We start from the raw sequence: 15,583 nt of genomic DNA, 5'->3' as shown, positions 1-15,583 counted from the left end.
AGTGACTTTAAAAATAAATGTTTTTATAATTAATTTATAAACAAAACATTTTTAAATTTAAGGAACAAAATAATTAAGGAGAATCTTGGTAATTTAGATTTTTTTCATAAAATGTTATTGAACAATATGTGCATATAACTATATTTTCCTTGATAATTTAAATAAAATTATTTATTATTATTACTTTTCATTTTCTTGAATAAGGTCCTGTGTAATGTCAAATTGTAATTTGATAATAAAAATTACCTTCAGAAAATTTCTAGGAAGGTTTCTTTTCTCTAATAATTATCATTTTAAAAGTATAATTGATATAAAAAGCTTGCACATTACTGCTATTCATCAATAAACTTCAAATGAAATAAGATCCTGATTGTAAATAGCTAGATACCATCTTGTTCCTGTTTACATTTTGCATTTTAAGACCAAGATTTGCAATTAATCTTGCAATTAGAGGAAGTTGCCCTGCCTGTCTATGAAAAAGATATTTTTGATGGGTAGGAAATAATTTAGTGATTAAGAAGAAACAGTCATGGGAATTCCTGAGAGGTCTTAGGAAGACACTGCCTGAAAAATGGCTAAAATGAACAAGACCCCCATAATATTTTTTAAAAATTAAACTATCTTTTAATCTCTTTGCTTTTATAAGCAGAAAGCAGGAAAAAATTCATATCTATAATATTAACCAACTGTATTTTTCAGTGTTAAAGACAGAGAAGAAAAATTAAAAAGAATACATGCTTTGGAGAATGTCAGTGGGGTAGAGAAGCAAGAATGCAGACTCCAGGGGATATTACAAAGGAGGGGTGCTGTTGGCCTGGAGCCACCCTTCTCCCAGAATTCCCCTCAGCCATCCATTGCTGGAGTTCCCTGCACTGGCCCACGCGGCCCCCCCCACCCCACCCCCATCACCCGGTCTCTTGGGGCCGACAGGGCCATCTGATGCTTGCTACCATGACATGCCCATTGCCCCAGCTTCCAAAATGACCACTTCGAACATCCTCTTTATTCAGTTTTTGCCTTAGTGACCCTTTCCAGCTAAGTGTTATGAGAAAAGCAATCGATCAAAATAATCAATGATAAAAAACAAAAAGTCTTAATATTCCTATGAGGCATTTCCATTTTAAAACATTAAACTGGTATATGGAAAATATCAGGTAGGCAGCAATGGCTCAATGAGAGTTATTCTTTTTACCCAACCCTTGGATTCTTTTCTTTATTGGTTTCTCCAAATGCATTACCTCCTTCAACTAAATCATAGCAAGCTGTGCAACTGATTCTTATCTTGCACACCCTGAACACAGATGCTGATGGGAAAAGAGTGCAAACGTGAAGTTGAACACCTGTATCCTCCAGCAAGCCATACTCATGGACTCATGATGTGGTTAAGTTCAATATTATCCTTCCAAGGAATTCCACTCCAGGGGTGGAATTGATGGCAACCTGCCATATCCATTGGAAGATTTAGGGGGACCTTTCATGGTTCCTCAACATCGTCATGTCCACTCTGCCTAGCCCTAAGCTCAGCCCACCATAGCCCCTAGGTCAGACAGTCCACAAACCGTCACTGAGTGTACCTCTATGCCAGGTCCTGGATCCACGGGGGTCTTGTGTTAAGTGCTGGAGATGAGCAGGTGAATATGACAATTCAGGGCTTTCAGGAAGCACAGTCTGTCAAAGCAAAAGACTGTCAAAGCTACATTCTGTCCTGTGCAAGGTATAATCAGCCTTAGAAAGGTTTCTTGCTTTCTAGCTTTGTAAACTTGAACTTACCGGCAACAGTTTCAGAGACTCCCTTGTCTGTACGTAAAAGTAGAACCAGCCTCTTCGATTGAGACACTTCGATTGACACTTAATGAAGAGCAGTCCTATAAATATAAGTCTCTCAAACAAAGCTGGGGGCAAACAAACTTGCACCAGTCAGCAGTGGCTTACGTTTAACCTGACCTTTTTATTAACTACCCTTAAACACCAAAGCGTGAGGGGGATCACTATTATTATCCACAGGAAATGAGACCTGATATTCACAGGGACTTAATGTAGTCCCTCAAACCAGTGCTAGGATGTAGCTATTGTCCCAAATGTTTGGAATGAGAAGTTTGGTTAAAAACTTTATTTCCAAATCAAAGAGGCCCCCAGAAGAAGGTGCACGTGGTGGGAAACACAGGTCAGTAGGATTTTAGTTAGAAAAAACTCCTGAAAACTAAAAATCTTTCCAACGTACCCAGTCATTCCCTCTCCCTCTCTCTTTACACCCCCCCCCCCAACACACACACACACACACACACATACACACACTCACATACACGGTTGGGGGGCAGGGCAAGGGGGCTCTTTGTTTATTATAACAAATTCGCTGCATCCACCCCGACCTGACACGCTTGACTCTGTCAGTGCGCTGCTGCAGCTGCAGGACAGCGGGACGAGCGAGTCACTTTGTCCCTGAAGGGGCGAGTCCAAGGCAGACGCGTCGCCGCCTCCCTCTTTGCGAAGGAGGTCTGCGTTTCTACCTCCTCTCCGCGCCCCGCCTGCTTCCTGCACTACAAAAGTAGCGCGGGCCTGAGAACTCCTTCCTGAAGTTCTCCAGGGCTCCTGCAGAGAGACTTTTTCGCTGCCTGTGAGCTGCAGCGCCGGAGAGCTCGGGGTCGCGCGGACCCCAGCGCCTGGCTGGCTGACAGCGCTCTCTCGCCCCAGGTGTCCGCGCTCGTGGTGAGCAGCTGCACCAGGTGACGTCCGGGGTGGGGTCAATGAAGCGCAGCCTGAGGAAAATGTGGCGCCCTGGAGAAAAGAAGGAGCCCCAAGGCGTTGTCTATGAGGATGTGCCGGACGACACGGAGGATTGCAAGGAATCGCTTAAGGTACCCTGGGGGATCGAGGGTCTGGAGGGGTTCCGACGTGCGGGCGGGGGTCGGCTGGAGGTTTCCTTGCGGGCAGCCCTTGGTTTGGAGAAAGCGTGGGGGTTGCAAGCTTTGGGGTGTGTGCACAATCCAAGAGGTGACCCTACTAATGACGCGCCCACACAGCGCCTGCTTTATCTATTTTGTTTGCTTGTTTGTCCAACCGAATTCTTGCTCCTGGACGGGCAACTGCAGTCCAGGGAAACCTACTCAAAAATACCTGTATCATCTGGCACAAGATCGGGCAGCTGCCTAAAATCAGGACAATTTGGAATGTGTGCCGTTTCACTTGGACCTTTTCGTAGATTTTGTTTAGAACCAAACAGCCGAATGACTGTATCTGGTAGTCGTTGGATAACTATTTAAGAGTTTTAGGGGTTGAGAAGCCTTCTGGTCTAACAGAGTGAAACAGATAAACCAATTGTCTGCACATAAAACGTTGCAGAAAGTGTCCCAATAAAACGGAGGCAGGAGTGGCAAATTCCTTCTCCAGGGGGTAGGGGCTTCAGGAAACGCTGTGGAGGAGGTGACCTTTTGAAGATGGGTGGGTGACCTGAGGTTCTAGGATGGGCACTGCTCTTACTTATGCAGTTCTCGGACCTAAAGGCAGCACTAGCTACTACCTGATGGCGTTGTCTAAGGGATGAAGGCTGTTGGGTGCTCAGAGCCCACCACTGGATTTCATCAGATTGTCAGCAGGAGAAAGGGGCTCTTTTAAAATGTTGAGACATCATTAAAAAGGTCTCTCCAAACCCTCATCACAAATCTCTTTCGACGGTGGGACCATGTTAACAGTTTCTTAAGTATTTTCCAGGTTTAAAAAAATGCTTACACAAAAACACACATGCTAATAGATCTTGTTTTATTGCAAAGTTAAGAACTCACAGATTTCCACTCTGATTTACTCACAAAATGTATTTTAGAATACATTTCAAATTGGCACCTGTAGATTTACCTCACTGTTTTTACCAGCTTCATAATATTCCACTGTATGGCTAGATCATGATTTATTTAACCAGTCTTGCACTGATGGACACTTAAGCTGTTTTGTGTTTGCTTTGTTTTGCTGTTACACACGTGACAGAGTATGTCTGTGAGTGTAGATGTGACTTCTCTGTCTGTCTGTACCTTGATACCTTTATGGATATGTCTGTATGTCAAAGTCCTAGCAGGGTCAAGAGGTATGTACAGCTTTAATTTTGGTAGAAATTGACAAATTGCTCTCTAAACACGTTGCAGGAATTGGCACTATTGCCAATTGTGTGTGAGTCAGGCATGTATAGTTAATCACACACACCAAGTAGCCAGGCCTCCCAAAGTGAGTCTGTTGACATGTCAAGTTTGGCCACAGACATTTTTTGTCCTTCTTAATGTTAGCATGATAACTGTGGTCTTTTGGCTTACTCCAGAGAACTGAGTCATGAATAGATTTCAACCACTAGAATAGTATCTTTACAGTTAATATGGTACAGGAAGAAATTTTAAATTTCTAAAATCACCCATGTGGTTTTATTTTCTAGAGTTATTTGCTGAAGGATTTCTTAGCAGTGAGTGTCAAAATTGTCTTCATGTTTCTAATTGTCTTTATTGAGATTTATCGCCTACGTAGAGCAACTTATGTTTTTTAAGCCTTTTAGAAGCTACATTCGAGTTTGTAGATTGAGGGATTATATATTTTATTTCATTTACTGTGGTACTTCCATATCATTTTGTAAAAGTCTCAGTGGTTGGACTCATGACAAACATATATAACACTGTGAAGGGTTTTTTAACCTCTAGAGGCTTTTTGGTGGTTTCCTGATTTAAAGGTAAAGCTGTATAACATATTTTCTCCAGCACATACACAGCATGTCAGAAACACTAACAAAACTGAAGGATCACAGAAAACTTACAAGATGAGAAATGTGGACAAAGAACCATTGGACTGATGCTTTTAGCCTTTTCCAATTATTTTCTTTCAAGATAGTGAATAGTTTAGCATTTGACTTTCCATTTGTTTTCTCTCACCTTAGTTTCCAACCTTTTGGCCACATTGCTACTTATATGTATTTCATTAAAGCAACCTAAAACAGATGTATTTGATATCACTGTTTTAAAGGGTTTAGTTAGAATTAGCTTATCTAAAAGTGATCTAGTCTATTATGTTCTGAATCTAATCATATAGTTCAGATTCCAAAGGAATCTGAAGTGACCCTGTGACGACATGAAACTACATTAAATGAATATGTAACTCGTCTAAATGACATCCTTGGCTTACTTTCAGAATTTTAAAAAATCTCTTCAAAGCCTGACAATGTCAGGTACTGATTGAGATGATCTAGTACATCTGATATGCTCATGTAAAGTATTTAGATGCTGTTTTGTCATTGTGAATTCAATAGTGCCTTGTGAGCATCTGAACCTAGTACTCCCTCTAAAGAGTGTGGAATTGGGTTTGTGTTGACAGCACATCACTGAACAGACATCCTAAACTGCTCTTTCTGGCACTAGGGAGTGGGCAGTATAATCCCTTTATTACGCGAAGAGCAAAGAGCATATCAAATTCAAGTACCAAAATGGTTCCAAATAGATTTAGGTCAACACTTTCTTTGATAGGATGAGACATGGAAAAAGACCCTATTTCTGCAAGAAGCCCATTTTAAATTTATTACTGAATATGTGTAAATTTGGAAGTGGTTGGATGCTCATTGTCATATCCTGTAGTCACTAAAGTTATATGTAGCTTATATGGAATTGAATTTTTTTTTAGTTAAAAAGTAACACATCTCAATTTAAGAGACTACCATAGAAGAGTGACTTGTTAGGTACTATTCTGTAATAACAGAAGCAAAAACTAAAGTTCAAAAATTTAAGAAATTAAGTTTTATTATTCTACCCTGACATTTGCTGAATAAATCCTAATATTCTAAATCCTTTCTTAGTTATATTAAAGATACATTAAATACCTTAATACTTCATTTTCATTGATAGCTTTTCTTTTCAATAGTGAGAAATGCTCTAGTTATCCTTAAAATAACAAACTGGAGTTTGGACATATATTATCATGTGACATATGTGACTAGTTTCAGTCAATGGTAGAATTAAAGCAAGTATCTGAATCATTTGTTCAGGGAAGATTTCTGCATTTCCTTCACAACAAGGAAGAACGGCCTTTATTTCTAAGCATATATGAACGAGTTCATGATAAAAAAATTTATTTCATATATTGATCAATCTTGGGGCATTTTCTCAAACCTTCTTTGTGTCCGTAAACATTTTGTGTATTTCAATAAAAATATTTACCTCATTATAAGCATGATAGATAGTTTTGGATGATAATAAGTTCTTTCAGGCTATAAAATGATTATAGCCATAAGTTTTGCGTATGCTTGTTTGGTATAACGGTGTTTAAATACCTCTAGGTGGTTTTTGAAGGAAGTGCATATGGATTACAAAACTTTAATAAGCAAAAGAAATTAAAAAGATGTGACGATATGGACACATTCTTCTTGCATTACGCTGCAGCAGAAGGCCAAATTGAGCTAATGGAGAAGATCACCAGAGATTCCTCTTTGGAAGGTAACAAAATATTACAACGTATCTTCCAGAAATCATTCATCCCATTCAATTAACTAGAAAGAATGGAATGAAGTGATTTTTAAGGGTAATTAGTGCCAATTATAAAGAGCCTATATATTTCACTTAGAATTGTGGGTTTTCCTACACACCAGCACTCCTCAACTTCTTCTACTACAATACTGCAAAGCATATTACAGAGATCTAGGACACCCCACAACAAGCACAGACTTCATTTGAATTTTTAGATAGATTGCAAGAATGCATGTACATTTTGTGTACTCTTTTATACTATTTCCACTGAGGTTATTTTACGTTTAAATTATCATCATTAAATAAAATTGACACCTCAAGAAGGTGTACCATACTCCCACAGTGATGTTTTCCAGATGCCAGCCTTGTACACTCTACCTTGTTCAAGAAATTCAACTGCAGGCAATGAAGGAGGTGGATACAACAGAGATGAAGGCAGTGAAGTGGTGTGATAAGACCTTTGCTATATAAGATAATTCTGACAATATTGTGGAAGATGGATTAGAAGTGGAAGCCGCTAAAAAGCTATTTTGGTAGTAAAGAGAGGATAAGAGTTCACCAGGGTTGTGAGGCTACAAAAAGGAGACAGCGAGAGGTTCAAGAGATATTGGTGTGTAAAGTCAATAGTGCTCGACAGCAGAATAAATGGGAAGAGAAAGGGGCAGGAAGTTAGAACTGACTTTGAAATTCTTAAATTTAGGAGATTAGGCTAATAATATAATCATCCCCCAAAAGGAGGAATATGAGAAAACAGAAAGGAAGTGAGTGTGAAGGTGTGAGATTTGGTCACAGTGAGTTTGAAAGGCCCAGGGGACATCCACTTGGAAATATCCAGCACACAACAGAAATGTAGAAGGAAAGGGGCTGTCCTACAGGAGCGTGATTGCATAGGAAGTCACTGAGACAGTGGAAATGTGTGAAAATCCTTTAGGGGATCACAAAATTGCTAGCAAAGGTAGCTAAGAGTAGAGTACAAACATCAAGAGACAGATGGAAGAGGAAAAGCCAGAAAAAGATGAAGATAGTGAAAATACACATGCCATGGGAGAAGTTACGGGGATAGAAGAGTTAGAAGGAGCCCTTGCCACAAAGAGAACAAGTAGGAAGGAGATCCCGATAAAGCCCCTACATTAGAAGGGTCCAGTGACCTCTATAAAAATAAAAATGATTTCTGAAAAGTGATGAGAATAAAAACCAAATTCAAGTTATTTAATTAGTGATTGGGAGTTTGTAAGTGTAGATCCCTGTTTAAGTTTGGTGCCAAATGGAATGATGAATGGAGTGATTCTTCTTGATCAAACAGAATGGTCAAGAGATGTGTGTGTGTGGGTGTGTACATGCATGTGTGTGTGTATTGTTTAGAATGAAACACTTAGACGAATGAAAGGAAATAGTGGAGAGACACATTTTAAAAAGGAGAGAAACAGAAAACATGGCTATATGGTTCCAAGTACCATGTACCATAGATGGTCTCTAAATCATATTTATGAGCAAATACTTTTTCTCCTTTCCTGGACATAAAGATATACTGCCACCAATTTACAAGGTTGATAAAGCAGACAGCCGTGTCTATTTTAGAATAGCTATAGGACTTTGCATGATGAAAAGACATATTACTTATATGCTGAGCTCACAGGGTACATAGTACCATATATGCTATTGTAGAAATACATGGAAACCACTTGTGGCATTAGGGGCTCAAGCTCAAATTCTAGTCTTGTGGTTTATTAGTGGTGTGTCTTTTTTCTCATTAACATTTTTTGAACCATTGCTACAGGCCAGGCACTCTGCTGTGATCTTTAAAGACATGATTTAGTATTATTGTCCCAGAAACATTGCAACATCGCAAGGTCTCTCCCTCTCTCTCTCATTCTCTTCTCTCTCTCTCTCTCCGTGTGTGTGTGTGTAGGTGTATGAATATATGTTTTTTTAAATTTTTTTTTACCAAGTTTGAATACAAGAAAGCTGAGGTTCAGAGAAGTATGGTAACTTTCATACTTCCTTACTAGCTCTGTGATGTTGGCAAGACTTTTAACCTTTCTGGACCTCAATATCTTCCACCTTCTGTAAATCTGTCATGGTGTTACTTTGCAGGCTATTGGAGACTTGAATGAAATAATGGTCATGTGAACTTAGCAGAGTGCCTGGGATATAGTTCTTGCTTTTATATAATCCCAATATTTTATTACAATCCCAAAACTCATATAGATAAAAACATATGGCAATAGGAGGATCTATTTCTTATTAATGCTACCTATAGAAATTTAACTCAATTCATAAAGTCAGTCTCATGCTTCTATATATTCCCACTAGGTGCCCATTAAATGTTTCATTAGAACTGAAGCTGTGTTTTTAGTTTCCATAAAAAGATGCAGCTGATTTCATTCGCACTTGGCACTGAGTTTTATAGTGGATAGGCACTCAGGAGGTGTTGAATACAGTCTAAGCAAAATTTAATCCATATTTTGGTTTCTTTTTCTAGTGCTGCATGAAATGGATGATTATGGAAATACCCCTCTGCATTGTGCTGTAGAAAGAAACCAGATTGAAAGCGTTAAGTTTCTTCTCAGCAGAGGAGCAAACCCAAACCTCCGAAACTTCAACATGATGGCGCCTCTCCACATAGCTGTGCAGGGCATGAACAATGAAGTGATGAAGGTAAGGCTACTGGCCGGTTCCAAAGGGCCTGACCGGCGGTGCAGGTGCTGGGACCCAGATCCAGCTCTCTCTGCTTGAACCAGGATGAGAAACTTCTAAGCTTCCATGGCAAACAAAATGCAATTATTACATTTGCTTTACTTCTCATTAACTAATGATGATGATGATGATGAGTTTTGACTTTATTGAATAGTTCTTATTTACCGGGCATTTTCGTGAGAGCTTTGTGTGTGTTTGTTTATTAAATTCTCATCAAGCAAACCCACTATGAAGTAATTCTACTAGTATTCTTATTTCATAGCTGAGTACACTGAGGTGCCAAAAGAATTTGAATAACTTGCCTAACATCACACCACAAGTAAAAATGCAACACTAAGGAATTTATTTTCATCTTTATGTTTTCAGGTTTAGGCTTTATCACTTTTACCTGACTGATTTAATGACTAAAAAGAGGAAGGTAATGAGAGACTCAGTGAAAACAGAAAACATAATTATGATTCGCTATTTTTGTTAGAATGGATGGCCTGTCAGACAAATTAGTTAGCAGAAGACATAAGGATACCACTGGGAAACATCTTATTGGTTTTCAAGGTGTAAGAGTAAGTTCAGTCAAATAGAGGAAACACTGGAAAATTGCTAAAGGGTAAGAATTAGGCCATGGTTTTTAAACTACATCTCAGAGTCTCTCAAACACCCTAGAACACAAACATGCTTAAAGGATGAAGAATGCAATTTACAAAAGGAGCATGTTCCAGAAGTTCATTTCTAAGGTAGGCTATTTGGAACTTATAATAAGTTTTCTGGTAGAAACAATATCCAAAGAGTTCCATGAGTTTCAGGCTCCCTTTAGCCCAAAAATCTTTCTCTCAGCCCTCTGAGACTTTGGCTCCTTTAAGTCTGGCATAAAAGGTGTGAGAGGAGCCACTTTCTGCTTTCCTACTGTACCTTGTATGTGGCTCTATTAAAATTCTTAACACGTGATATTGGAATCAAATGTTCATGTGCTTTTCTTCCCCATTGGCTAATTATCCTTGAGGGAGGAGGTGTGTCTTACTAATTCAAGTATCTCTTATTCCTCTGCACTGTGCTGGTAAATGATGGCTGTTGAATGAATGAATGAATGAGTAAATGGGAGTTCTGGCTGACTGAGAAGGGGAGAGCTGAAGTCTCAGTACCTATGAGATGGGTCAGGGTGGCTCCCTGAAGAGGTTACTAGGAAGTCCTCTGGCAACAAGCTGTTATTTTTTTATTCATTATTCATGAGCCAAGTGCTATTTCTATATCATCTGGGTTGGGCCACTAGTGACTGCAGGGACTCCCGCAGAGATATCAAATATTTCCTCATGGAGCTCTGTGCTCCCTCTGAAGGCTCTTTTCAAGAACACATGCCTATTAACTTAATATTGGCCGTGAAAGTGTGGTTTGGGAATTGAAGGCAGGTAACTGTTGAAAGACTATTGTTAATTAGAAAGCAGAAATCTCCAGACCAACAAATACAGAAAGGTAGGTATCACATAGAAATAGAAAATAAAGCTCCTAACTGATTCATAAACTCAGCGATGGACATAAAACAAATTTTCCTGGTGACACCAGGACAAGCCGAAAAATAGAGTTCTAAGTAAAATTGACTCTCCTTTACTTGGTCTTACCAACCACAACTATGTGTAAAAATATTTTCAGACTCCTCTGGTTCACCAGAGATGACAGGAATAGAAGGAGGAGAAGGTGTTTTGGAATGTCTCCCCTTATGCTTGCAAACAGCAATCCTCTCTACCTGCCTCTCCCAGTTATGCCCATGGTCCAGCCTGTACCCACCCAGCCCCTGCCAGTTTAGAAGCTGCTCCATTGACTGCTCCACTGACCTTCCCTCAAATCTTCCTCTGCTGCCTACAATGGTTGTAAAGTAAAAAACTGTCATCCACGCATCACTTCAAGTTCTTGCACAATGATTTATGGTATGCATAATATTCCCTGGGACACATTGGCCTAGGGATTAGAGGGTGGTTTTGTTTCTGAGTAGCCTGCAGACCTTAGTCCTTGGGGCTTTAATTCAAAGTATCCAGTTGTTTGAGGCTTTCCAGATTCTCAACCAAGGGACCTGTGGAGGGCTCATCTCCAAACCTTCCAGACTTGCCTGGTCATGACTGAATTTGAAGTAGGTGCACAGTTTAGTTGCTCTCTCTGGGATCCCTGCCACATATAATTTAACACAGCTATACATGTATGACCTATGATTCTAAGAGGGCAAAAAGAGAAAAGCCTCTTCTTGTAGACTTTGGTAGGCTATTTTCCATGTGAATCTAGAGTTTCTTAAGAACAGAATGCGATGATGCCTAAAGTCCATGGAAGGAATCTTATGTTCTTATTTCCCTTAATCCATCAATCATTTCTCCACCTATTCTTATATACTAAAGTCTGAGTTTAATTTTCTTTTATGAGCAGAGCTAATTAATAAACCTAATTCATTTGCTGACACTCACAAGGGATACGTTCTGTTAACAAGAGGCTCTGGTAGGAGGTTGCAAACTTTTTTCAAAGAAGTTAAGGTTTTTAAGAAACAGCTGATTTAATAAATTCTTTTAACATTATTTAATTATAAGGACATGTCATCATTTATCATAGTCTTTCTGCAAGAGGAAAAGCCTCCAGTAGGCCAATTCCAAGATTTGATGAGACATTTACATGAGATAATTTTGTTACATTGAATATAAAAGAAAGACTAGTCAAAGACCTATAGATGCTTGGGCAGTAATCAGATGGCAGTCAACCAGGTGAGGAGGTAACAGGTCTTCAATGAAATTCCATCAGAAAAATTACTTGATCATTTTATCAGGATGCTAATTTCTTACATTGTAGAGAAAGTTTCCATTCCAGGCCAAGTTTGAATTAATTGGGTTACACCACACAAAACTCTGAAGAGAATAGAGTGTCCACTGACATGTCCCAAAATTCTTGCAATCCAGGTAAAAGAAAAATAGCTGGAAGAGAAAAAAAATCCTTTCCTGCCTTTCTCCCTCCCTCCTTCTTTCTCTCTCTTTTACTCTCTTCCTTCTTCCCTACCTCTCTTCCCCCTCCACCATGAGCACTTTCTAATGGCTCCACAAATTTATTTTCCTGAAAATATTAGTTAACATAACTTCACTTAATACAAGTCGGAAGTATTAAGTGAAGCTATGATAACTAGTATCTATAATTCTTATTTTATTTATAATTCCAGAACTCAGTATTGCCTTGATTGTTGTGACGTTGAAATCATGATTATTTCATCTAATGGGGAAATTAATTAGTACCCACAATGTGCAAGATTTTGTGCCAGATTGTGTGAGAGAAGGATGAATAAAAGATAAATAGACATGGTCCCTGGCATTTGAAAACTTAAACTCTAGTGGAAGGCAAGTACCTTATTTGGAAATCTGCAAAAATTTTGACAATTATTCTCCCCTTTTTTTAGGTCTTGCTTGAGCATAGAACTATTGATGTTAATTTGGAAGGAGAAAATGGAAACACAGCTGTGATCATTGCATGCACCACAAATAATAGCGAAGCATTGCAGATTTTGGTCTGTATATTTGTCATATCTGTCTGCTTTCTTTATCTTTTCATGAATATAACATGGATTATTATTATTTACAAAAGCTCTTAAGTTTTTCTCCCTAGAAAAATATAAAATACAAAAACTAGGTCAGAAAAAAAGTTGTTCTATGTGTTTTTGTGTATGTACTCCCCCCTTAAGAGGATCTGAGATTGCTTATAGAAGACTAACAGTAAAGCAGTAAAGAAAATTAAGAGAAAATCAAAGTGAAAAGAAAATACAGGCAGGAAAAGTTGAGATGAAGCTGGTGGTCAGGCTAGAATGCAAAATACAAAGTATAATGGCCTGGATGTTATAAAGATGGATCAAATGTATGATTCTGAGCTTCTGAATAGTCAAAGGAAAGATGAATACAGTCAGTTACAGACTTATTGGGCCGATAAGAGAAAAGTCAAAGGAAACACAGCTCCCAAGACCTGAAGAAATTATTGTCATTGGGTCTCAAAAACAGAGCCCTGTATGATGTAATGACAAAGGTTCTTAGCCACATGCCTGAGAGTAGAGCCAGCCTTGTCTCTGGTGAGGCTTCCTGGCGTGGTCCAGTGAAGTGATGGAGTTGCTTGTCTACATGACTTCCTCCTGCTTCTGGCAGTGATCCATCTGAGTGTGCTGTTAGAATGCCGGCAAATAGACTTTTTTCAAATATTCGTTAGTTACTTGTATGTTATCTAGGCCAGCATCTGTATTTTTACCACTTGATTTTGCCCCTTTACCATCTCAGAGAATAAGAAAATGCAATTAAATAATTTAAAAATATTTACCTAATGTTTAAATGTGCCATACAAACATGTTTTAGCACCTTTACTAGATGGACTTAGAGACAGGTACATACTCTAAGCTGTCATGATTGGACCACAAAGAGAATAAATGATAAAGAGAACAAAAATAAGTTAACTAACACTCAAACCAAGAATTTAGGAAAAGAGCCTTAAATTAACCACAAGAAAATTGGAATAAAGAAAAGTATTGTTGAAAATACTACGGAAAACAATATTTTTTTTTCTTTTGTTATTATTATTATTATTATACTTTAGGTTTTATGGTACATGTGCGCAATGTGCAGGTAAGTTACATATGTATACATGTGCCATGCTGGTGCGCTGCACCCACCAACTCGTCATCTAGCATTAGGTATATCTCCCAATGCTATCCCTCCCCCCTCCCCCCACCCCACAACAGTCCCCGAAGTGTGATGTTCCCCTTCCTGTGTCCATGTGTTCTCATTGTTCAATTCCCAGCTATGCTGCTATAAAGACACATGCACACGTATGTTTATTGCCGCATTATTCACAATAGCAAAGACTTGGAACCAACCCGAATGTCCAACAATGATAGACTGGATTAAGAAAATGTGGCACATATACACCATGGAATACTATGCAGCCATAAAAAATGATGAGTTCATGTCCTTTGTAGGGACATGGATGAAATTGGAAATCATCATTCTCAGTAAACTATCGCAAGAACAATATTTTTTAAAGTCTGGTTTCCTTGCAAGTTTAATTTATGTGTATACTGTACGATAATATTGTTCAAAAAAGCTTTTACTTAACAATATTCTTTAATAATATTATTTTACAAAGTACATCTTCAATTTCTGGACTCTCTACATATATATATTATACATATATAATTTCTGGACTATTATGTATAGAGTAAACTGATACCTCTAAAAGCTGAGATTACAGGTGGTATTGGCTTCTTCACACTTTTCTACTTTTTCAAAATAATTTTTTGTAGTAATTAGAGGTACTTAAAACTGAAGGCTAATGATTTACAGAGAATGGTAGTTTAAAATGATTGGATCACATAAAAAGGTAATATAACATTCAGTTCTTCTAACATCTTTTTAGTTAAGAAACTTCATTAGTGAAAATATTTGATTATCATGGCTTAACAAGAGTAGTGACACATTCATTTATTAATTTTGCATAAATAAAGGGAAAAGAATCTAGGATATATCACTTTATTTGCATAAGAAACTGAAAATGGTTATGGAAGTCATGATAATGTCTTCAAAAATCTCAATCCCATTGAAAAATGTGTTGACTTTATTGCTGTGGTATCAAGATAGATGTTGTGTCTACATTGTTACTTCTTTGGAAGATATAAAATATCTCTATTTCAGAATCTTAGTCTCCTTCAAATTACCTTCTTGCCTAGATTTCATAACATATGAAGCTCTCTATGTACTTTTACATAGACATATAATAGTAAAATGATATGGGAGAGGCACGTAAATTCTCATCCACCCTTGTGATTTGGGGTTTAACTGGTGTCATTTTTCATTCTGTCTTTTCTTCCAGCTTAACAAAGGAGCTAAGCCATGTAAATCAAATAAATGGGGATGTTTCCCTATTCACCAAGCTGCATTTTCAGGTTCCAAAGAATGCATGGAAATAATACTAAGGTTTGGTGAGTTGAGGCTTTTCTATGTTATATACTATAAATAAGTCTATTTTGGTGGATGCTATTAATTTGATTTTTTTTTTCTTTTGAGATGGAGTCTCACTCTGTCACCCAGGCTGGAGTGCAGTGGTGTGATCTCAGCTCACTGCAACTTCAGCCTTCCAGGTTCAAGTGATTCTCCTGCCTCAGCCTCCTGAGTAACGGGACTATAGGTGCATGCCACCATGCCCATCTAATTTTTTGTATTTTTAGTAGGGATGGGGTTTCACCATGTTAGCCAGGCTGGTCTCGATCTCCTGACCTCGTGATCCTCCCACCATGGCCTCTCAAAGTGCTGGGATTACAGGTGTGAGCCACCGCGCCCAGCCTAATTTGAAAAATATTTAACGGAATTAAACACAAGCTTTTATGTGTCGCAGTGCCCTTTCATTGTTTTTTTACC

At 38.4% G+C, this 15,583-nt stretch overlaps 1 protein-coding gene across 1 annotated transcript in view; it reads left to right on the top strand.

Moving 5' to 3' along the window:
- The first annotated feature begins 2,626 nt into the window (after window positions 1-2,626).
- Window positions 2,627-15,583, top strand: part of TRPA1 (transient receptor potential cation channel subfamily A member 1) — a 53,577-nt gene continuing 40,620 nt past the window's right edge. The window contains exons 1-5 of the mRNA XM_002819175.5: window positions 2,627-2,855; window positions 6,296-6,452; window positions 8,965-9,140; window positions 12,592-12,699; window positions 15,039-15,147. Coding sequence (XP_002819221.3) covers window positions 2,745-2,855; window positions 6,296-6,452; window positions 8,965-9,140; window positions 12,592-12,699; window positions 15,039-15,147 — 661 coding nt within the window. The 5' untranslated portion in view covers window positions 2,627-2,744. The remainder of the gene's footprint in view (window positions 2,856-6,295; window positions 6,453-8,964; window positions 9,141-12,591; window positions 12,700-15,038; window positions 15,148-15,583) is intronic.

This window comes from Pongo abelii, chromosome 7, assembly GCF_028885655.2.
Source record: "Pongo abelii isolate AG06213 chromosome 7, NHGRI_mPonAbe1-v2.0_pri, whole genome shotgun sequence".
Taxonomy (NCBI): domain Eukaryota; kingdom Metazoa; phylum Chordata; class Mammalia; order Primates; family Hominidae; genus Pongo; species Pongo abelii.
Note: the sequence above shows the minus strand (reverse complement) of the source record. Positions and strands in the feature narration are given on the sequence as shown.